Raw genomic sequence first — 25,318 nt, forward strand, 5'->3', positions numbered from 1 at the left:
ATGCTGTGGAAGTGGAGGATCCTGTTCTCGCACATGTGCAGCAGCAGCAGCAGCCTCCTCCTGCTCTGGATCCTCGTCGGCTTGAACGTGGTGGAGGTGACGGGGTCCCAGCAAGGGATCCCTCTGTCTGTGTGAGTGAGAAGCAGCTCTGCAACTTTTTCTTTTATGTATAATTCATGTTAAGTGGCTCTTTTACAGGCAGGAAATGTTGCAATTAGATGTACCCATTTTTTAGTGGTATTTTCAAAGATTTAATTTCATTTAAGAAGTTTTTAACCGGTTACAGCTGCAGAAAAGATTGGGATTTTTTTGGTGAAAATCTCTAAATGCATCTGAATCATGTTTGTCATAATGGCTGTTTGCCTTAAACCGACCAAAATGACGAGTTTAACCCTTTAAAAACCTGGGCAAATTGGCTTTATTTCTTTCAAAAACGTATGAAGAAGGCAAAGAGCTACTTATTAGAAATTATCCAAAAATGAACAAGAAATTAGTAAAAAGTACAGCAAAAAATTACTCCCCTGCCCCTGCAATTAAACAAAATTTTGAACGTTTAAAAAAAAAAAAGCAAAGAAATTACCTGAATAAACTGCCTAAAATTATAATAATTCTGTAAAATAATTTCAAATATATAAATCATGATAACTGTAAATATAGATGCCAGGATATTTTTTGCCAGCTTTTTTTAAAAAAAAAAAAACATTTGCCTAGTTGCTAATTACCTTTTTTCCATGTTTTTGAAAGAAATCAAAGGAACTTGCTCAGGGTTCAAAGATTTAAATACTCGTGAAAGGCGTTTGAATGCAGCACAAGAAAAGTGGCGTCGCTCCAGGTTTCGAGCGGTTAATTTAACTGTTAGAATTATGCATCTTTTATAATTATTTTATATAGCTGTATTGACATTATGTGAGCTTCGACCTAACCATAGTAAAGTCTTTGTTCTGTAAAGTAATGTCGGACATATGGTAACAATTATGAAGGTCTATCACATAAAGTCAAACATTAATAAAGCACAGGTCTTTTTTCTAAAAATCAGTTTTACAAACTTTTCCTAAAACTTTACATTGATACAGTTCACAATGCTGCAGGCATTTGCAAGTGTAATCAAATCATTTCAAACTGTCAGATCATAACAATAATGAAGGGATGATGTGTCACAGTTTTCTTTATATGTCAGATTGTATCTGCAAAAGATAAGGTGGTTTTGTTTTTTTTTAAGTGCAAAACCTTTTGTTTGAGGAACCTCCTTTGCAGAATGTTTGCTATCCGGGTCAGAATTGTTTCCTTTTTCTACCTTAAACAGTTTAAACACAAGACTGTGGAAAATCCACAATAAAATAAAATGGAAATGCATATTCAAAAGTTTACTTCATCCCCAAGTAACAGTCATAACAGAGTTATTTATTTTTAATTGTGTGTACAAACTCAAAAACTGCTAGACTGCGCACTTCTAAAAGAAAAAAAAAACAACCTTGCCGGAACATTTTCCTGTTTGGTCTTTAAATGGTTAGTTTAGTAAAAAACATCAGATGGAAAAAAGTGAGGTTAAATTATTACATATTTGGGAGGAAAGTGTTTGGGAAAAGGTTGTGCTTATAAAAATACCTCTGAGCTGTTTTTGAGTTTTTGAAAAGTTGGTCCTGCAGTTTAACCACCGCACATAACTACAAGTCTTTATAATTATTTTTGTTTATTTATGTAGTTTTCCTTAATTTCTGAATCCTTAAAACAGGCCACATTCCTGAAGCAGCATCTACGTCTCCCGTAGGACAGTTACATTCAACTTTGTTCGACACTTTAGGTGCAGGATTTTACTGCTACACTCAGCCAGAGTCTTGTACAGTTTCATAGAAAGAGCTCCAGTAACTACAGTATAGATCATAAAAATTACAAGGGATCATCTGTCAGGAGAGTGAAGGTCAGGGACACCGGGCCATGACGATAATCTTTTGACTGATGGTGTGAAAAAAAAAAAGCTGAAAGAAAATGACAGCTGAGGAGAGATTGAAGGAGCTGGGGTGAGAAAAGGACAGAGAGTATTCAGTGGGGAGGAGGAAACACGAGATTAAAGCTGCGTCCATGACTGATGCTCAGACTTGAACCTCATATAGTTTGTCATAAATTGTTTCAAATGTGCACTGTAACAAATTTCTGTAAATTCTAGCAGCAAAATACAGTAAAACCCTATAAATCTTGATGCTTTTTGGAGGCAAATTCTAACAGTAATGTACAATTTTGACACTTTAAAGTAACGCCAAGAATCCTGACAAGTACATGTCATTCAGCACAAATCTACACTGTACTAAACTGCTGTAAAAATACGGCAACATTTTATTTAAAAATACAGTATAACACTGTAAATCTTGATTCTTTGTGGAGCCAATATTACACTGTAAACGTCACATTCTACTGTGAAATACTATAATAAATTTAATGATAATATGGCGCTGAAAAAACTTACAATATTGACCCCATAAAGAACGGTAGGATGTTGGCAACCACAGCTGCCAGTGCTTATCTGTAATTTTACAGGAAAATGTGTTACAGTGCAGATTTTTTGTGATTCCCTATTAATCTTCTATCTTACCTTTCTGTATTTCTGTACTTATGTATTTCTTTTCACATTTTTATGCACATTATTCCCCAATACTGTTGGCTTAACTGTTTTTTTGTGTCTGTTTTGTGTTGTAGCGTAAAACTCTGGGCTTCAGCATTTGGTGGAGAAATTAAATCCATTTCTGCAAAATATTCTGGATCCCAGCTGCTGCAAAAGGTATTCATCTTATTTTCCAGTCTTGTTTGAACACAGATGCATTTGTTCCCCTTTTGTCAGATGGTCATGTAGTTACACATATTGTGCGATGTAATGCTGTATTCCCTCTCTGATGGCTGCAGAGACATTCATGTTTCTCAGCTGAATGCTGATGCGTTATTTTAGAGGAGACTCAGGTGTGTTTGGAAGGGACAGAGCTGTGTGTGTGTGTGTGTGTGTGTGTGTGTGTGTGTGTGTGTGTGTGTGTGTGTGTGTGTGTGTGTGTGTGTGTGTGTGTGTGTGTGTGTGTGTGTGTGTGTGTACCTGACACGGCCCATTAACCACGGCTGTGATTCCTCTCTCATCTCATCTCTCCAGTTAACTCTCTGGAGTCAAGAGTTTCAACCTCTGGATATGAATGCGACAAGGAGACAAATTGAATAAGTGTGTGTGTGCGTTTGATATGTTGATATGATGAGTGAAAGCAGAGAATTGAGTGATGACCCAGTGCCGTAGATTTAACCCTCTGACACTGGATGGTAAAGGTGGGCTCTGTGGTGTTTACAGGCCTCCAGTGAGTCAGGTGGATGAACAGTGAGCAGTTTATCGGCACGCTGATAATGTGTTTTAAGTGTCGTTTAGCCATGTTAGATTTTTTTTATGTAGATAAAAGGTGATTTGTTAAACACGCTTTACATTCATGGCATTTAAATCATTAGCCTTAAATTTCCCCTTAATAAGCACAAGTGTAGATTTGAGGAGGGACGCAGTAGACACTTCCTCCTCAACATTTAAAACATGTGCACATGCCCCCCATTAAAAACATGAAAGTAGCAGGGGACTTTTATTTTTAATAAATTAAAGATATTTACACCTTAAATTCATGCAGAACAGTCACAAAACAGTGCATAAAAAATTAACCAAAATGCAGGACATTAAGTGTTTGATGCTCAAATTTTCTGGTGCAGGACCCCAGAACCCTCCATCTCATGTGTATCCTCCCAAATGTTGAAACTAAACCTATGCCTTTGTTAATAATTCAGGAAATTTTCACTTTACAAAATAAGAGAAAAGAGAGAAAATGCAGAGAGACAGAGTGGACAGTAAAACTATGCACACAGATTGCAAAAGCCACAAAAATAAAAAGTTATTTCATAGTTACGAAGTTTTACATTTAGAAAAAGTATAAACACTCTCTGCGGCAGTTTTTAAAAAAAATATTTATCTACTCGTTTCAACAGATTATATGATAATTTGTGAAATATTCAAACCCAGCACACTATGTGTGTGTAAATCTTTTGCATTATTTTATATGTGCTGCTATAAAATGCAGCCTGGCTATTTTATATTATAATGTAGTATATTTAAAAACTGGGATCTGCACAATAAATTAAATTAACATTAAAGTTCCAAGGTTGAGTCTGATTAAAGCTAGAGTGTGTGATGGAGGATGCACAGGAAGCTCAGTTAAACCCTGATGAAGGGTTATATACCTGCACGTCTATCTATCACACCTCAAACATGTACAGGAGGTTACCAGCACTTTAGGTTATAGCCAAAGGAAATAATGTCTTTTTAAGGTTATAGACTCTGATGTCTCAGGTTTCTTTTCTGTCTAATCAGCAGTGTAAACTTTATTTTCTCATCAGGTTGCACATAATGCATGCTGGGTTTATATCCTGGGTGTTGTAAAACAAACTACAGTAAAGTCGTCATGAAGTAAATAAAACCTTAAATATCCCGTTTTAATTTTCTATTTCAGCTTTATGCATGTTTATTCCCAAATTCCATTTGTTGTGAGGTAGTTTGTGGTGTAGAGTTGAATTTACTGCATTGTTGTGAAAGATGTTTTCAGTGCTATATGAATGACTGACATCACTGGTTCCCAACCTGGGGGTGTGGACCCCCCTAGGGGTCCCAAAAGCTTCACTTAGAGGTCAATATCCCTTTATGATTTTAAGGAATTTGAGGAAACTTAAATACAGTAGGTTAACATTTCTTAATCTCTTTGAAGAAAATGAAATGAAATTGTTATTTTAAAATTTGATGCAATTTTTAGACATACTAGGACTGTACCCAAATCAGAATCATGTCTGATGTAAAATGTACATGAAATAATCTGCTCAAAAATGCATCTAAATCACTCATTTTCCACAAAAGCTATTGTGTTCACTATTTGGGCTAATCGTGTAGTTTAGTAGTTGTTCTGTACTGTCGTTGTTTAGAGTAAAATATGAAATATCAATAAGATATGTCACTTAGTTATGCGCCGTCAGTTTACTCCCTTAAGGAAAAAAAGGTTAAGAACCACTGACTTACAGTATGGAAGATCAGAAATATTAGAGGCGGCCTACAATTATGCGTTTTAATTCAAGAACATTACAAATTTCAACGTCAAGAATGACAACAAAACTGAATCAATGTCTCTGTGACGACTGAGTTTAATTTTCAGAGTTGTATTTGGACTGCTCAGTGGTTTCCTGTTTTTCTGGTCACTCGGTGAACATGGCATACATTGACACTATATATGCTATAAATCTTGCGGAGACTGTTTTCAGCTGTGACACTGAGTAACTGAACCTACAGAAGCAAAGTAAATAGCTGCTATAGACACAGGGATCAGTCATTACAAATGTCCCAATTAAGTTTTAGTTTTGCCCCCCATCCTGATCCGAGTCATTTGATATTGAGTATCTGTCGATAGAGTCCCAATCTGATACTTGTATTCACCTGGATAATACAGCTGCACAATGCATGCTTCAAGTACTTCAAAGTTATTAAAATCAATGCAATGTATATACTTGACAGTTTATCAGCTCTGCAATGCAGCACAGGAAAAATGTTTGCATCTGAACAGTTCCGTAAAGGGTTTTATTTTATTTTTTACAAATGACAAAATAAACAAACTAAAAATATTTTTATATGGCTCTTATCACAATTCCACATATTGCAGCATTTGTTTTGGTTTTTCAACAAAATAATAAATTAAACAAACTAAAATGTCTCTTCGGAAATTGCTCTCACATCCACTTGGCGTAGTATCGTAATAAAAGTACAGAACGCCATTAATTAGTCATACAATGATTATCCCACTTCAGAGTACTGTTATAGCTGAACTTTAACATTACCATCACAACAAATATAATCGGTTACAGTTCCGCTTATTGCAGCATCATAATAAAACTAGTTCATTGAAAATTTCAGTTACACTCAAAGTGGTGTAGCAGCTCCAGTTGAAAATGAAAAAAAATCAGTCTCTACTAATTGGATTAGCAGCATAAAAATAAAACCTGAATATCTGCTGCTCTTGTGTTTAAGACACCTGTGTGACAGCAGACGTAAACAAAGGATCAGGTGGGGCGCATACTCAATATAATTGATCCTGATCAATGCGTTGATCGGGCCCGATACCGATCCCTCCGATCCAATTGGGACCTTCCTGTCAGTCTAACTTGTTAATCGTCTGCTTTTATTCCATCCTCACTGTTTCAGGAGCTGTGGGCAATCACAGCGCCGCGTCCGGGGACCAACTCCAGCTCTGAGGCCGGCGCCACAGTCAAGGGCAGCAGCAGGATTAACTCTAAAAACGCTGCATGTCCTGGAGCGTGGGACGAGAGCGGAGGAACCACCAGAGGAAGTCCACGCAAATATGGGGAGAGCATTCAGACTGCGTTCAGGAAGCGGCTCCTGGGTCCAAACCTGGGACCTCCTTGCCCTGAGGTGATTAAATATAAGATGAGATTCAAACTGCGGTGGAAGCTGAAGCATTGTTCTTCCGTTTGTTACCAAATATTCATTTGATCTTTGCACAAAAACATTTTTTGCAATATGCCCTGCAAGATTTGTCCCCTGTTTTTGTGTGTATGTAAGCACTTTGCTTGTGCTCCTGTTCATGGAGGCATGTCTGGAGAGAGCTGTGCCGAGCCAGTCAGCACAAAGCAGTGAGCTGTGAGCGAGCTGACGGGTCGTTAGGGGCTGGTCATTAAGGCTGATCATTAGATGCTTTTATGGTGAATTACCCGATTTTACTAAGATTTCTGCAAAAGGGGGAACACCAGGGCTCTTCAGGCTCCCGGCTTCACTCCTGCGTTGGCCATTACTCTAATCAATAATCATGATCAGAGCTTTTGATAGATGGGGCTTAACCTCCTGATGACTGGAGGAGTGTGAGGGAGGAGGAGGAGGGCGAGCGGGGGACTCGGGGTGCTGAGGCGAGGAGGACAGGCGTGAAATGAACTGTTCTGCTCCACTGCGAGCCCACACTCTTCCTTTCAGTAGGTAATTTGTCGCCTCATGTACTGGTGTGTGTGTTTTTTTTGTGTCCACACAATGTGTAATGTGTTAGAATATGTGCTGTGAGCCCGACGTGGCCTGTGTTTATTTTTAGATAAGGTTTCTGGAAGTGTGTGTGATGTAGCTGGCTGGACAGCATTAGAGGATCAGGGTTTTTGTTTTTATTTGGCATCTATGTGTGTGTGTGTGTGTGTGTGTGTGTGTGTTTGCCCAGGCAGGTGTGGGATTATGTAATGTTATATTCCTCTGAGCTGTGGCGGGCTTTGTTCTGTATCACTGGAGGTCCTGTGCATACAGCAGAATCAGCATTATGTGAGGTGTAGTTCATTACCCAGAATCGCCCAAGCTTGACACGTTATTATCTTTCTCCTGTGCTTTGACTCCATTTCAATTACCCTCTTACCATGCATAGCCTTCAGATCCAGCCCCGCCTCCTCCCCCCGGCCACCCAACATGACCATCTCCAGCCAATCAGAGAGAGAGAAGCAGCACGTGCAGCCAATGACTGAGACGGGATAAAGACTATCAATCATTCTGTGTTGCAGGGAGGGTTTTATCAAGCGTTCATCTGAGACTGGCTGCATGCAGCTTGTCAGCCAACATGTGAAGCCTTATAAGCCTTGTTTAACAATTCCCATCTCTCTGGAGTGGGACGCAGTGAAACAAAAGTGCTCTAAAACGTTGCACAGATAAAGATGATTATCTTAATGTTTTTTTTTTTTTGTCTAATAAGTAGACATTTAAGACACTCCCAATGAGTTTATCAGCCACATGTGCTCAGTGAGATTGTAGTATGTTTTCTCACATGCAGTGTTCAAAGATTTACGTTCGTCTCCCCTGTAAATGCCACACTTTTTTCTCTGGTTTCAGAAATATAAAGAACCCGAAAAGTCAGTCAGAGTGGAAGAAATTGATGGTGTGAAACTGGTCAAAAACCTGGCTGTGAAGATGGAGGAAGTGTTTCGGAAAAAAGCAGAGGCCACCAGGGTAGGTATACAATGTTAAATATGTGTTTGAAAAAAGCATTTTATTCTGTATGCATATTTCTAAGATAAGATAAGATCTTTTATTTGTCCCAGCAGCAAAGGGGGTAGTGCAAATAACAAGCATCAGTTATGAAAAAAAAGCAGCGCAAAAACACAAAGCACTACAATAAGTGAACAGTATATAAGCAAAATATAATAAATTGGCTGAATCCATTTTAAAGCCCATAAGAAGTATAGAAATTGCACATTTTGTTATATACTGATATTGCACATGAGTGATGACTGATAATCACTGATTGAATTCTGCATTATTTTGCTGAGTTCGACAGCATTTTTGCAATCGCAAACTCTTCCTCTAATGGGCAATTCAGTAGCTATGTGAATGTGAATTTTTGTTATTGTTAACAAATTAAGGTTTAAAGTCCACATGAAAAGAAAAATACATTTTACCAGTATTAATCCTGTTCCCAACTGATCATTGATCTCTTGTTATATGCCAAATATATGTTAAAAAATGTGAATTTTTACTTTTTACATCAAAATCTTTGTGGTTTCTCTTTCCGTAAAACCAGGGGAAAAGGTTTCAAATCTCACTGTGCCCTCAGGGCCGTTTAAAAAATCCATCAAATCAAATGAGAGTTTGGGCAATGAGCTAGCGACCCTGCACATATGGAACTGCACGTCACCGACCGTAGCTTTTGCTAACAGAGATATAGGAAGAGATGTGCTTTTGGTTATCAGAGGGCAAAACCTCTGTTGTCGTTTCCAAAAACAATATGGCGCAGATCTAACACATTCATCTCTCCTTCATCCTCCTGCTGATCTAACTGTGAGGGAGGTGTGGAGCCACTGTTGCTCCATATCGCACTAAAATCTGAGCATGCCCACTTTTAGCAATCCAGTCAAAAGCGAAGGATTCGATTTCAAATGGCTCTTGTACAACGTTAAAATATTTCCTTTTACTGGGAAATTCGTCTCAGCGCAGAAGCTAGAGTTGTTCCATCTTCTGTTTCACTGGGACTTTATTTAGGAGAACACTTATATTTTTTTGAGATATTAGTTATTGTTTATAAATATGGAGAGGGTCTTGTTTGTTTTCTAAGTCAAACAAAACCCCCCTTGCCAACACAATAGGCCTAATTTTCGCACACCCCCCTAATTCCACATATCAGTTTTGTAGAATTCAAACTACTGTTGCCTATAATGTTCAAAGGCTAAATCTGTACTTAATGTAAAAGGTTTGTCTGGAAAATGCTTTCATGTAATTGATTACAGTGCAGGCCTGATCTGTTGTCAGCGACGCAGCTGCAGCCTGAGTGCGACCTCTGTGCAGAGGAGCTTGTAACCATTTTAATGCTGCACCTCGCAGGGACTGCTGGGAAATGATAACGTTTATCTCCCGCAACCTGATCCCACGTGCACAACAATTCATGACAGTTCAGCCTATAAATTACACGCTTAATTTAATAAACATGCTCTTACACCCGGAGATGCATCAAGATATTATAATATTTGTTTTGGTTTTGTTTTTTTTTTTAATTATGTAAAACACTACACACAGGAAAGAAAAAATAGCCCGCACTGCCACAGTGATAAATCCCGATATGATGACATCATCACTTTGCTCCAAATTGAAAAGTGAGTTTAAAAAGGAGGCAGTGACCTCAATAAAGCAGTGGAGGTCGGCTGTCTGCAGAAGTAAAATTATGCACAGGCCTACTTAGAGTACTCTTTCTTATAAATCAGAAAACATTAAATTTATTTCAAGATGTTTTTTTCTTTTATTTGCCAACTGCTGATGACATGTGATCTCACCGTGAGGTCAATTGAATTTGGCCACCACCGCCTCAGTTGTGTTTATATAGCAGTTATTTTGACACATTTGTGACAGACGTTAATTACCTGCTTGGCTCCGAAGGCGAGAGCGACTGTATCGTTTAGGTGGCATTTCCCCCGGAAACACAGAGCCAAGCACATTTTCCAGAATCGAGTTATTACAGAGGCGACCGCTGCTTTGGTACACGGCGTGAAATCCTGCTCCAACCTCCCTCCATCAATCATCTCACAGCACCACTCCACAGTAGTGCCCCACATTTTATGCATATTTTCTCCCTTAAAAAAATACTATGAGGATTGCCAAGGAGGGAGAGACTCACAGTACTAGCATCATTAATTAATGACCTTAATGATAATAATAATGATTAAATTGATAAGAAAAAATGTTTTATTTATTTAGCACTTTTTGAAACTCACAGTTGCAAACTGCTTCACATTTAGATAAAATATACACATACAAATTCAAGCACACTCACACATATACATATATAAACACATACATACATATATATAAGGACAATACATAGGCACAGGGATGATTTTATTTAAAAGGCCAATCTATAGAAATGAGTTTTCAGGAGCTGCTTAAAGCAAGACACAGATCCTGCACTTCTGATTACAGAGGAAGAGCTGCTCCAGAGTTACAGAGCAACAAAAGCTTGCTCACCTCTGGATATAAAATAGGTATAAAGTAAATGAAACCATAATGTATATTAGTTATAAGAGGTGAGGAGGATGTGCAACTGGGGAGGCACTTCAAATACCTTTTAAGCACTGGGGAGGGAGGGATTTTCATCTTTTAAATAGTCATATTTTATATTTATTTTAAATATCTTCAGGAGCCCAAAACCTGCAAGTTTGTGTGAAAAGCATGTTTTCCTTAAGAATTTCCAAAATCACACCATTTATCATAGCCAGAAACAGTGACATATTTATGGTGGAGGGAGGGTCATGCATTTTCCTCCAGTCACTCAGGGAGGCTCAAGGAAAAATATCTGTAGCTCTGGGGAGGGGTATGATATAAAAACAACCCCGAAATCACACCCCAGCCAACTGCTACTCTGATAAATAAAGTACAGTCCCTTAAAACAAAACCTGGATATGGATTTCATCCAAAGATTAATCTGAGCAGGGGTCCTCCATCATGTTCCTCTTCAGTGGAATGACATTTGTCGAGGTTTGAAAGTAACAGAGTGGCAGAGCGATGTGTAAACAGCAAGTCTGACAAATACAGAGCGCAGCAGATTGTGAACAAACTTCTGAGAATTAATGGACGTACTGGAAACCTGAGAAGTTTTAAAGAGCAGCGTGTACCCAGCTAGCAAGTTTTAGTCACCAAAACATCCTCAGAATGTTGCAGTTAAAACATTAAGTCTTTGTCTGCATTTAACCTTAAAGGGACATTATTTGAAATGATAAACATCCTTAAAACAAAATGGTTACAGGCCGAACCTCCAACAAAGACAGACTGGATACATGTTGTTACTACTATTCAACGGATCGAAATAATAACTTTGTTATTAAATTTATGGACTGATAAATTCCTGCAGTACTGGGAAACATGGACTGTGTATGTGACCTCACAAGATGATCACTGAGTAATTACCATATGAGCAGACTTGCATATCCATCAGTGTATAAATACAAGGTGATCAACTGTATGTTCTGCAGTGTTTAAGTGTATTTCAACGTTCTTTTGGAAAAAAAATAGTTTAAAAAAAGCATCCTTAAAACGTTTTTTGAACATTAGATTAAAATGTTTTCTTTAAAACATTATTGCAACTTGTAGGTAACGTTAGCCAGTGTTGTGGGAACGTTCCCTGCTAGCTGGGTATTTTATAAAGTAGGCCTAAATTTGCACGTTTTATCTAAGGATTTGGTCGTTTGCATATATTTTTATTGCTTCGCTCATTAATAACCACCGTTTTCCCTCCTCGCAGCGGCTGGTGGAGGCAGCAGAGGAAGCGCACCATCAGCATGAGGATAATCCCGACCTGCAGGTGAGCTTTGTCCCGAACAAAAGAAAAAAAGAAAAGGGAAAAAAAGAAAGTGGGAAATTATTATTAAAAATGTGGTGTGTGATTGTGAATAAATCATTTTGAGTTGGGGTTGGGCAGGAGCGCCTGCAAGGTGAGAGAAGGGTAATAGGCCCTGAACGTCTTTAATTGCGCTGGCATCGCCCTTCACACTGATGTCCTGTCAGCGCTTCGATACATAATGCTTTTTTGATAAGCAATGTCGCACATATTGAAGGCTGCAGCGCCATGCTGTCATAAGTCACAGCGACTGTTTTTAGGGCAGGTGTGTGCTTCTGCAGCGCCTTTAAGTTCACTACAGTAACCGAGTAATACAGTGTTGGAGATGTTATGTGTCCGGATGTTGCATGCAGAACTAAAGGCTGGGCTGCATGATAAAATATTTCGATTAAACCAGTAACATTTCTCAAGAGGTATTGGACTCTTTTTTAATTTTAATATTATTTCACAGGACGTGCTCGTGTGCTCAAACTCTGTTCAGGACATTATTTAACGTCTCTCATTGCGGATTTCCAGAGCGCACTGAGCTTCCTCAGAGTCTGCAGAGGGAATGCAGTATTTCTGTCGTTTATTAGCTCTCTCTCTCTCTCTCTCTCTCTCTCTCTCTGTCCAGTGGACAAAGATAAATGAAACTCTTTTGCGCGGCGCATTGTTTCACTTTCATGGCTCTAGATTGGAAACCCAGCCGAGCAAAAAAACAGTGAAATAACGGCAGCACTTTACAGTTAATAGTAGCATTTACATCATAGGAATACATTTGAGTCACCTTGTTCTTTGCCCGTTTCTCTGCTGCTCACAGGGCCACAACTACTAAAGGTGTTTAAAGGATTGTACCTTTAAACACCTTTAACAAAAAAAAAGATTGCAATTTTTAACAAATGATAATGCAAATATTGTTTTGTTTTCACCATTAACCTTGAAAATATTTTACTTATACATTTACACATCTACATATCTACAGTATAGCTTCGCACCCCTGAAGCAGATGGGTTTAAGTATCTGTGGGACTTGTTTGCTCTGTACTTTTTAATTTACCTACATTGAACTGTCCCTACTATTTCTGTAAGAAAACAAGGTTTCCTTTTTCTCCATAATTCATAAAGAGTTTGGCATCTTTTAAATCAGTAAATATTAAATCAAACAATATATATTTGGACTCCACGATTATATAAGAATACCAGAATTCATTAAATTGTTTTAATATTTTTGCTGCAACATCTTATTGGTTTTTTTCCAGTAAACTTTGCATTAAAAAAGTATACTTTAAGTTTAAGCTGTTTGTATATTTTTATTCAAGCCTTTGACATAAAGCACAGGCCTATCACACATTTCATCTCAGAGGCCATAAAAAATAATAAGGAAAATTCAATATCCACCTGCGATAATGATGCAATGTCATGATATTATTCCTCATGGCATCATTTAGCCAGCCTCGCCTCCCCTGACACCGCACATTTTTCACGCACCATTTCACTGACCACAATGAGATAAGCCGGCGGCTCTTATCTCAGCTGTTTCGTGTCAGGACAGCCGGGTGTTTTGCATTGACCCAAGCCTCGTCGCCAGTTCAAGGGTGTGCAGATCAGGGCTGATGAAACAACAGAAACTTGGCTCTTAGTTCAGACTTTTTTATTAAGTGTAATGTTTCTTTGGTTTAGTGTTTTAGTGCTAACAGAGATTTTGCTTTATGTGGGCCTAGAAAAAGCCTCCAACTGATCTTTAAATTCAGGAACATCTTAAAAAATAATCAGAGTTAAAACAATGAAGACAGTTTTTATTAAATGTTGTTTGTGCGTTTTAACGCTATCTTTAATCTTTCTGCAAAAAGCTTGTCAAGATAAAGGCCTAAACTTCAGCTTTTGTGATTGCCCCTGAAATATTTGAAGCTTAAGAGTAAAAAAAAAGTTCCTGTAATTTAGGAATCTTTGTTTATTCTGTATTCTGCAATTCTTATATTATTAGAAAATAAAAAATAACAATGAAAGGATGTTTAAACATTTTAAAATTAAAAAAATGACCAATAACTAAATGATGCTTCAGAATAATGCTGTAAATGATTTGTAGAATAAAGTGTACAGCAGTGATACTCAAGATAAGTCCAAATCAGGCCAGCATAGGATGATAGATGAATTCTTCTAATTCACACGAAAATAAATCCACTCACACTGGGATTTTTTTGTAATTTATATAAGGTGCCAGAATGCATTTAAAAATGATCAAAATAGAGCTTGTTGATTTTTTTTAAAAGTGCCAGTGGAGGACCTCTGTCAGGGGGATCAAGGGACACTGACCCCTGAATCTTCTCAAATCCTTGAAACGCCCCTGCGTACATCTGACCTGTGCAGCACTGCTCTAAATTAATTTGTGTCTTAGCAAACATGAGTGATGACAGCAAACGCCAGAAGATTTAAAACAGGAAATTAATTTATGTACTACTAAATATAATGAATGTTTGTTTACAACTGACCAGTGCAAGTTGAGTATCACTGGTGTAGTTTGCTAATTTGTTGTATGTTTTATTTTTTGATCATATATATAACTTAACGTCTTAAACAACACAAACCCTTGAACAATGTGATCCGTAACATCAAGGAAGTGTGCAGCTTCTGAACGAATGAGTTTCGACTCTATGAAGCTGTTAGGTAAGAGTCTGGGCCTGTTTAACCCTCAGTGTATAGAATAAAGCTTCTCCACCACCATCTCCAGATGCTGTCGTGTGTGTGCGCGCAGTGAGGCCCGGCAGCCTGTAATGGAGGGCAGATCTCTGCAGTCGGGCCTCCAGCTAACTGCAGTAGTGTAAGAGTCAGTGGGGCGTCTCAGAGAGCTGCAGTGTCTCACGGCCTGCTCTACAGTAATAACCCTGGTGGTTAACGTGCCTCTCTACAGCACTATCAGTTCTGCTGAGAGTGCACGTTTCTCTCCCCTGCTGCTCCCCCTCTGCAGCAACACCCCACCACCACCCCGCCCGCCCTGCCGCAGCTCGTCAGAGAGCTGCTCAGGCGTGGTATGAGCTGTCAGGGGCTGCTTGATGGTGATGCCCGCGCGGCCTCCCCCGAGTGTGATGCTGTAGAGTCCATCACCCCTCCATCTCTCTCTCTCTCTCTCTCTCTCTCTCTCTCTCTCTCTCTCTCTCTCTCTCTCTCTCTCTCTCTCTCAGTGCAGACAATAAGGACCACAGGCCACAGAGAGGCCGCTCAGACAGGATGAGGTAGTCTTTCTTTTGCAGCGGCAGGCAGTGAAGGACAGGACAGACAAACTGTTGGGTTTCACTTTAGAGAGACCAGACCTTTCACTGGCAGTCATGAAGTCCTATTTTGCACGTTCTTAGACCTCGGTGACCATTGACGATAACAGCTGCTGTAGTTAGTGCACATTTTCACACACTGGGAACATTTAGAACTGCAATAACCAAACAGAAATTAAGATAAAATCTGGATACTTGACAGTATATTTACTGGACTGGATGTTAATTTTGAGTCGCTGTGACTCAGGTGGTAGAGCAGATTAATTTATCCTCGCTTCCTCCTGTCCATGTTTCAAAGTACTCTTGTGCAGATATTTAACCCCCAAATTTCTCCCAAACAGCAATGGCGTAGATGTTTGGGGGGGCACAGGGGATACACCCCCTCAATATTAAGAACAAAACATGACAGCAGTGAAGGTCTTTTATTTTGACTATATAATTAATAATAGTAACTTAATTTAGAAAGCACCCTTAAAAACACAGTTTACAGTTTATAAAGTGCTTTGACAAAGAAAGCAAAGCACAGGCAATAAACCCCATATTATTGACATCTCCATCTGCAGGAAAGCACAAATTGGTACATACAAATTTACCAAAATTAGGAAAATTAAGAGTTATATTCTCAAAATGTCCTGGGGTAGGACATCCTCCTGCCTCCCATTTCATATGTGTCCCACAGTGTTGAAATGAAACCTACCCTTGCCGTGTGGCATGTGCATGTGGTGGAAATAAAAAGCCTTTTCCTAATAAATGTAATGTAATAATGTAACTTGATATTCAGACCTTGTAGAAGCCCTCCTGTCTTTATATTTGATCAATTTGCACATTTTTTTTTTCTGGTTTTATTGTGACACTTTGCATGACTTCATTCTGTCTATTTTACTTTGGTGTTAGCAGTTTTAAAGATTTTTGAAAGACATAACTTACATGAGGGACATTTATTTAACCCCTTGAGGGGTTTGGTTAATTTAAAACAATATTTAGATTTATATGTGCATACAGTTTTTTGTTGCTGTAATTGTTCTTCCAGTACTTACTGGCTTCTGAACAGGTACATAAGCGTTTCAGTACGCATTATACTTGTATGATTGTGCATATGGCAAATAAACTTTAAATTTGGCTGTGAAAAGATGGGGGACAAAGTCAGTCCTGAATTCCATCTTTGCTTTATTATCCCTCTGCTGCAGTAACACTGTCAGGGGAAACACAAAGAGAGAATTTATACTAAAAAGACGGTAACTTTGGAGGACATTCAGACTGTTTAGACTGAACTTTAGAGTACACTTTTTGCACGTACCAAGGATTTTCTCCCCCATCACTTTCATTGAATTCACATTATGAAGAGATCTCCTGATGGCCAGTATTGACAGGGCAAATGATCACATTAAGATAAAAAACTGTTCTACCGATGATTGGTCAGTGGCCTGCCATGAAAAAAATAGGACACTCAATGTGTATCCTTCCTGCATCAGTTTTGGACGTTCAGGGACAGCACGTTAATCTGCGCTTGTTATAAGTATCACCTCCTCAAACTAAGCAAATTAAACTTTAACCAATAAAAAAAGTGGTTAGGTATGATAAAAACATCATGGTTTGCCTTAAAAGATGTACGCTTTGGACTAACAAAATGGAACATCATATGGCATACATTACCAGCATAGCATACAACAATAACCAGCACACCGCGTCATTATTAATAAAACTCAATTGACTTTTGGTTTCACTTGGGACAAGAACAGTGCGCTCCTTGGTGAAAATCTAGAGTTTGTGTGACTCATCGACATCTCCTCCTGCATCAGCCTCATGCTCTACCTCATGCTGCCCGGAGCATAAACAAATGCCGCCGCCTTGGTTTCCTCATACTGCTGCTAAAGGTTGCGTCTTTGCATCAGTGTCTGAGACTGGTACTTGACAAGTTGCGAGTGAGACCAGGTTCTTTCAATATGCATGTGGGGAATATTGTTTTTAGATAAACTTGTGAAAATGTGAATCAAACAGTTAATGTCAACACTGCTATTACAGTTTTATTCCAGTTAACATTTGCCACATTCCCTCTTTTCCATAGTACGGTACTTCAACGCCGTGCTGATCAATGAAGTGGATGAGGAGGGCAATAACGTAGAGCTGGGAGGAGAGTTCCTCCTGGAGCCCAACGACCACTTCAATAACCTGTCCGTCAACCTGAGCCTCAGCGTGGTGCAGGTACCCACCAACATGTACAACAAAGGTGAGAGCTCAGCCAGCAGCCGGCACACAGTCAGGATTATGTTAGCGTTATTTACCTTCTGCGAGCTGATGAACGGGGAGGAGAAAAGGAGGAGGGAAAGTAAGCGGTGAAAGTGAGAAATGGTGGAGCTGTATCAGTGTCACGGGCCGGGAGAAGTGGAGTTGGGGGATCGATGGCAGTCCAGACATAAAGGGAAAGAAACTGCAGAGCTCCCAAAGAAAGAGTGCAGAGAGGGGGAGGGTGGGAAAGATGTTTGTCATACGCTAGCTGTTCAGTCGCTTCTTGTTTTTTAACAGAGTGTGTCACCTCTGCCTGCGTATCGCCAGGGCTGCTTTTGTTTGGCTATAATGGACTCCCCATAACTCTGTGTTCACAGCACAAAGGGAGGCTCGTCCAGCAGGAGGAGGGGAGGGGATGATTTAGTCACAGGCTTTGTATCTCCTTCAGGGGGGTCAATAAGGGACAAAAGGTCAACTGTGCTCTCAGTGATGGTGACCAGGATGATTACTATTATCACCATTTAATTTACTTGTTTCTCTCTCTTCCCTCGCTGTGTGTGTTTGCCCTCGTCCTCCTCAGACCCCGACATAGTGAACGGAGTTTACTGGTCCGAGGCACTGAATAAAGTGTTTGTAGATAATTTTGAAAGAGACCCAACACTAATCTGGCAGTACTTTGGGAGCGCCAAGGGTTTCTTCAGGCAGTACCCTGGTGAGTGTCAGACTTAAGTCCTATTTTACTGTCTGTTCCTGTGAGAGAGAGAGAGAGAGAGAGAGAGAGTGTGTGTGCGTGTGCGTGTGCGTGTGCGTGTGTGTGTGTGTGTCTCTGTCTCTCTCTCTCTCTCTCTCTCTGTGGGAAAAGAAAGGCTTGTCTCAAGGGAGCCATCAGCCGTCAGTGCAGGGAAAAAAAAAAACAGATCAGAACAAATGATTTAGAATTACTAAAAGGGTAATTTGGTTAATGTTGTATTTTACAGACCATCAGAGAGGATGCATATATACAGACTGTAATTAATCAGAATTTGCCCGTGTGGGTCGACAGTCGCACTGAGGAACAGTGCATGTCTGCTGGATCCAACCGAACTCATCACCCGTCCCAATGATGTGAAACTGCAGTGCTGCAGAGTTAAGATACAGCTGATGATTCACAGATATAGACTTTGTGCGTTTAATGTGTCATTCAAGCTTTACAAGACACTTTTACTAACATATTCATCATTTAAATGTTATTTGAAAATCACACTCGACTGCGCTCTTTTTATCCTTTAGCTTACGTCCTACAAATACCCAAAGAGCGAAAAAAACAATATAGTTCTCAATATTTTGCTTATACTAGGCAGTGGTGAAAAAGTACATTAAGTACATACATTAAGTACCATTTTGAGGTGCTCTTTTTTTATGAGTACTTTTATTTTTTGATGCTTTTACCCCATTTAATTTGAAAGCGAAATATCTCACTTTTATACTTTTTCCAGTTACCTTTCAGATTTAACATAAAAAATATACAGTGACATTATTAAATATGACGCATCTTGGTCAGTTAAGTCAACCTACTGTTATCAGCTGTTATCATATTTATATTCAGTCTTTACTAAATCCTGGTTGGAGCTCAGAAGTACACCACATGTACCTGAACCCTGCCCACTTCAAACCAGTGAGAAACAAAAGACAAAACAAAGAAATCTCTCAGGTTTGTCTTCAAATAGGACAGCATTTATCTTTAAAAAGGGGTACTGAGAGAAAAATGCATTTAATTGCATATATATGATCCAATAATATAACTAAGAGGGCACCCAGAGAACAGACATTCACCAAGGCCAACTGCTCCATGTTGCAATGATAACAAAAGTAAAAAAAAACAACTTTGTGTATTTACCCCATGAGTCAGACCAGCTCCAAAATTTAAGGGTTCTTCCTCGGGCTTTGCTTCAAGTTTCATGAAAACCGGCCCTGTAGTTTTGCTGTATTTGTGCTGACAAATGTACAAACCAAACCAAAACATAAGCAAGAAGGTAATAATAATACAGATCTGACAGAGGATTTCTGTGCAACTTCTTTACTATTGATACTTTGATACTTTTAAGTAAAACTTTAAGAGCAGGACATTTACATACAGTGGAGTACATTTATAGCATGTTATTATTACTTTCACCTAAATGAAGGATGTGATTACTTCTTCCAACATTAATTATAGGGTTTAAAAAATCAAAACTAAAATATCGATCACCAGCTTACAAAGTCAAAGCCTTTTAAACATAAAGCATTTTTGGTAACTCTTGTGAGTGTGTAAATTGTTTGTGTTGATTTTAATTGCCTGCAGCCACCTTCTTACAAGAGCATGTACAACATAATATATAGGTTTTAGTTTGCTTGTGTCTGCAAAATGTTTTTTTCTGTTATCTTCTCTAATATTTTCTCCATATTGACTTCCTGCTCTGTGTGACAGGAGTAAAGTGGCATCCAGATGAACATGGCGTCATTGGCTTTGACTGCAGAAACAGGAAGTGGTAAGTCTCGACATAGCAGACAAAATGTGCTGCTCTTGTTGCTGCATCATATTGAAATGAAGTGTTATTTCTTTCCTCATTACGGGAACAAGTTCTCAACATGTTGTACAAATTTAACTCCATGTTTCAGGTACATTCAGGCAGCTACGTCTCCTAAAGATGTTGTTATCTTGGTTGACGTCAGTGGAAGCATGAAAGGACTGAGGCTGACCATCGCCAGGCAGACTGTCTCCTCCATATTAGACACACTCGGAGATGACGACTTCTTCAACATCATTGCAGTAATTTAAACTAAACTGTCACCTTTTTTTCTGTTTGTGACTTTTTTTTGTTAATATGTTTGTGCTCCACCGTAATCTTAGTCTATTGCTGTCTTTTACCTTAACAAAATAGTTTCAAACAAAGACATTTCTGTTAACTGTTCCAGATAACTGGAGCTCAGTCCTCCACGGAGAACACTAATCTGTGTTAATGTTATATCTCCTCAGTATAATCAGGAGATCCACTATGTGGAGCCTTGTTTGAACGGCACGCTGGTCCGAGCCGACAGAACCAATAAAGATGTGAGTCGAGTTTAATCTGACATGGATCATATCAGGATGCGTTTGAGTGATTAATGTTTTAAGTATTTCTTTTCCGCTTCTCTCTTTATCTGTTAGCATTTCCGCGAACATCTGGACAAGCTGTTTGCCAAAGGGATCGGGCTGCTGGGTGATGCTCTGGCCGAAGCGTTTACAATCCTAAATGATGTAAGTTCCAGTACAGTAAACCACTCTTCAGCAGCCGGCTCTGTAGCTGTCAGTATAATAGGAATGCTGTGCAAACACAAATCCTCCTGGTCTATATTCTACCGAAATAATGTGTAACCATGGGCGGACTACGGTTCATCAGGCTCCTGGGCACATATATGCAAAAGGGTCACCACATTTCCTACAAAGAATCAAGACACGCAGACTTTGTAGTGGTTTTGTAGTTATTTTGTTGCTCTTTGAGATCATTTGAGTCCCCTCTGGTCAATTTGTATCGCTTTGTAGTCATTTTGTGACTCTCTGAGGTAATTTTGTGTCTCTTTGTAGTCATTTTGTGACTCTCTGGGGTAATTGTGTGTCTCTTTGTAGTTATTTAGTTTTTCTGAGGACATTTTGCGTCTCTTTGAATCATTTTTGTGCCTCCTTTTATTGTAGTGATTTTGAGTCTCATTGCAGTTCCTCTGCATCTCTTTGTGGTCTTTTTGAATCTCTTCTTGGTCGGCACCGGTTCATTTGAATGACATTTTGTGGGTAAAGATCAAGGGGTCCACTGAAGCTTTGGGCCCCAGTAATCCCTCCACATGTACAACAAAGCAGATGAACCAACTTTGTTTTTACTATTTACTGATTGTGTGACAATGCTGTAGAGTATTCATAAGTTTTCATCAAATGATTAATTATTCACTGATTAATTTGACATAAATATAATGAATTTTTCATATATCACGGATGCACTTTGTTTTCATTCAACTGAAGGACTCCACTTGACTACAACATCAGGAAAACTTCAATTTTACAAGCCACATTTGTTTTCAGTGACAGGAAGTGTTGGAGTACAACCCTCTGCATGTTCTCAGCTAATCAAAAGAAGCAGCACACTCCAGTCAGATATATTTGAGCGTTTGGGAGGTGTGTCGCCTGTCGAAACGCTCCAGCGGTATCCCTGTTCCGCCCTCCAAACACAGACACATCTATTCTGAATCGTGATTAATGGCTCTAATTAATGTCGATGATTAATAACGTGGCTGATTGGAACACAAAGCAGATAAGGCCAGGAGCCACGCCGCCCTCCTTTTATCTCCCTGTTTTCAGGCGAGCTTTGGCTGCGAGGCTGAAGCTGAGGGACTGCAGCTTTTACTTCTGCATTTGTCAGATTAATTAAAGCCCTGCAATGAATATGGTAATCAGGTAGCCAGTAGCCCACTACTGAAATTCAATGTTGCACACACCGCCCAGTGAATGAAGTCAAAATAAAGCCTATCGTTGAGTGAATCAAAAGGAAACTCGCTTCACTTGAAGAGCCTCACACCGTTTTCACAAGAGCAGCATAGAAATACAAAAGAGCAAAGACGCCTCCTCACAGGCCATTGATGTAACAGAATCATAAAACAGCGAGCATTTAGTAAAATATTTTATAATACGAAATTTATAACCCATTCCCTTGGTGAATTTTAAAGCAAAATCATTGACTTACCTCTCAAACGAGCAAGACTTGGAATTGATTAGATTTTATCAGCATCAATTACTTAATGATCCCTCTCATTGATTATGCCTTTTATCATTAACATTTAAATTAACCACTTCTTATTAACATACAAAACTGAGAGAAATGGCTTAATATACATTTAAAGTATAGGGATGCACAATTCTAACAACTCTAAGTTGGTTTTTTAGTTTTTTTTACACAGTGAATGAATATCACGTACACTAAAAAACACTGTATTTTAAGTCTCCATCTGCTGGTGGGTCATTACAATAAGAGTATGCATTATATGATGTTGATTCCACTACAGAGGAGATGATGATCAGTAAAATTAGGTGTGGAAAAAAGGTGACATGTTGATATCGGTATTGGTTATCTGCCAAATGAGTCTTTTTTAAATAGGCATATTGGAAATTGGCAAAAAGATGAGCTGTTGACCCTCCAATGTCATTAATCTTAGCTGGTACTGGAGGTCAAAATGACACCAGAGATGTTGGACTCTTACAGTGGACAGACAGTAAATTTTGAATGGAATCTGGCCATATTTTAAATGTCTACGGATGTAAGAATTTCATTTTGTGTGGACATTTACATTGTGACATTTTTCTGATGTTGGGTTTTGGTCTCCATATCTCACGACAAAATGTTGTCATTCTATGTCAAGATGTTCGCGGCGAGATATTTGGAAGACGTTGGAATTTGGTAACCTAGCACAACTTTAGGCCAAGAGGTAACCTCTGTAGCTTAACAAATAGAGCACCCCAGGGATGATGTTTTTTTGTAGGCCAACCCAGAAGTTTACATCATCCTGGTTCCCTCAAGAAAAAGCCTTTGGGATTTTTCCATTGGAGTTTGGATCATTGCAGAAAATAAGCTCTGTGGTAAACAAACATTTATGGTACTTAGACATTTTATTTAGCAACATAATCTTCACAAATCACCACCACTTTTAGGAATAAATGTTATCGCCAGAAATAAAAGCTGTTGCTAAGGTAAAACAAACTACAGTATAGTAGCGTTGCCACCACTACAAGGCTGTAAAGCAGGGTTCAGTGCGTTTCGGTATTATGATATTCTGTTGTCTCATTTATCCACGTTAGCAACTGGCTTTTTCAAGACGCATAAAAGCTGCCAAGAACTGCAGTTCCTCTAATGGCCACCTGAGACAGGCTCCAAAACAGGGTAAATATCCATAGACCCCTAACTTTACAGTAGAAATCTACATGTTTACAACCTGGTACAAACATATCCCAACAGGTCCAGCTATCGGACCCAGATTTCTCCTTAGTCATTAGTTCAAGGTTCGCACATAAGAGAAATTGCCACATATTCTTTTTTTTGACAAAATGTAAATAACATGTGGGCTTAAAACACAATGAAATAAAATACATTTCAAGAATAAAGTGCAATTAGTTAAAACCAGGGGGGTTACTAGCATTTGAAGACATTAGGGGCTTAGCCCAGACCTTTGTAGGAAAAAAATATCGCATACATTTTTTAGAGACTTCAGATGTGTTTTCTTTAAAATAATATTGGTGATTGTTTTTTTCTTCCAAAACTTTGGCTTATTTTAAAATTTTGACAATATTTGAAGAAAACATGTCTTCCGTACCGCAGACCCACTGGAATAAAAATCATCAAAATGACACCATTTATCACAGTCAAACAATCATATGGGACAAACCTTTTATGCAGTTCCCAAGAGTCACGAAGGGGTTTAAAAGAAAAAAAATATTTGTAGGTTTGGGGAGCGTCAAAAAATACCAAAAAACAAAATACAGACAACCATTGTAAGTCAATTGTATTCCATTTAGGAAAGACCTATGAACCACTTTTGAACCACGAGCCACCAGTTGGGGAACACTACTATAACTGAGCATGAAAAAAAAATTACAAACATTGTCTAATATTAGACAAACTTTTTTTTTTATATAATTAATCATGTAATGAGGAAACAAGTGCTGAGCCAATACAGACTTTTGAGACACCAAATAATCATAAATTATGTTATAGTGAGTTAATTGTCAGGTGTGAACGTAACTTCTTAACAGAAAGAGAGTTGTGAAGGCCTCCCGACGCTCGGCCTGTGTGATGTGAGAGTAGCAGAGCTCAGCAGTTTTCATCCTGTGATCGTGTCACTACATCCTCCTCTTTCTCTCCACATTCACTCTGTTACAGGTCAATAAACCGCTTAATTACTGCGATGCATCTTCTGGCATCAGAATAAAGTGTAGCACGCTCCTCAGGTTTATTTACCAAGAGGCATCATCTGTGTTTTATTTACTGATGGCTTCGCAACTGCCATATCAGACATCATCATCATGTACAGTGGGAGCAGACAGCTCTGTTTGTTTTACACAGTATGTCTGAAACTTAAATGTACTGCTACTTGTCTTGTCTAGGACACTTGTTTAATCTCGATGACATTCTTCCTGGTTAAATAAATAAAGAAATAAATAACAGAGCATATATTAACTAGGTTTTTAATGTAAATTCTGTTTGTGTTTTCTCTCTTTTGGCAGTTTAATCACACTGGACATGGCAGTTTGTGCAGCCAGGCTATTATGCTCGTGACTGATGGAGCGACTGAAATGTATGACGACGTTTTTGAGAAGTACAATTGGCCAGAGAGAAAGGTGAGTCTGTCTCTTTCTCTCACTCTCTCCTCTATTCCTCACGGTGTCTAATTTTCAATGTTATTCATTCACTTTTCCTGCTTGCTCTGCACTTTTCTTCCAGCGGGGATAGATGTACATTATAATACTTTATGCCAGCTAGAGGCTCCTGTCTTGACTTTTGAAGGATTGTTTTTCAACTTCATTACCACTCATAACTCTGAAATGTAAAGTCCATGTCAATATGATGTTTTTCAAGGTTTTGACTTATTACAGCGCTTTTTTTTCTCCCCATGAGGAATAAAACGTGGGAAATTAACTGCTTTTAGCTCAATACAAGCAGCTCAGTCTCAGAGGCGCTGCTCCTCGTTCCCTCGCTGCTGTTCTCCATCCCCACATTTCTTCCCGGACTCAACGATGGGTTTAAAATCTTTTGTTAGCCTCCGTTTGTAAGACCTAAATGCAACTGAAATGAAATGGACTGCTGTGCCCCTCACAAAGCAATAAAAACAACAGCTCAGGGGCTTTGTTCAGTCCTATCAAGCATATGTGTGTTGGCAGTGTTTGGCAGAGTACAGGGCAGTGTTTGGC

At 38.9% G+C, this 25,318-nt stretch overlaps 1 protein-coding gene across 1 annotated transcript in view; it reads left to right on the plus strand.

Moving 5' to 3' along the window:
- LOC121958228 (voltage-dependent calcium channel subunit alpha-2/delta-3-like) overlaps window positions 1–25,318 on the plus strand; it is a 43,558-nt gene continuing 18,240 nt past the window's right edge. The window contains exons 1-13 of the mRNA XM_042507103.1: window positions 1–131; window positions 2,692–2,773; window positions 6,245–6,472; window positions 7,916–8,032; window positions 11,808–11,867; window positions 14,847–14,961; window positions 17,213–17,374; window positions 17,954–18,085; window positions 19,820–19,880; window positions 20,011–20,161; window positions 20,369–20,443; window positions 20,540–20,629; window positions 24,635–24,748. Of these exons, the coding sequence (XP_042363037.1) occupies window positions 1–131; window positions 2,692–2,773; window positions 6,245–6,472; window positions 7,916–8,032; window positions 11,808–11,867; window positions 14,847–14,961; window positions 17,213–17,374; window positions 17,954–18,085; window positions 19,820–19,880; window positions 20,011–20,161; window positions 20,369–20,443; window positions 20,540–20,629; window positions 24,635–24,748 (1,518 nt within the window). The remainder of the gene's footprint in view (window positions 132–2,691; window positions 2,774–6,244; window positions 6,473–7,915; window positions 8,033–11,807; window positions 11,868–14,846; window positions 14,962–17,212; window positions 17,375–17,953; window positions 18,086–19,819; window positions 19,881–20,010; window positions 20,162–20,368; window positions 20,444–20,539; window positions 20,630–24,634; window positions 24,749–25,318) is intronic.

This window comes from Plectropomus leopardus, chromosome 2 (assembly GCF_008729295.1).
Source record: "Plectropomus leopardus isolate mb chromosome 2, YSFRI_Pleo_2.0, whole genome shotgun sequence".
Taxonomy (NCBI): Eukaryota; Metazoa; Chordata; class Actinopteri; order Perciformes; family Serranidae; genus Plectropomus; species Plectropomus leopardus.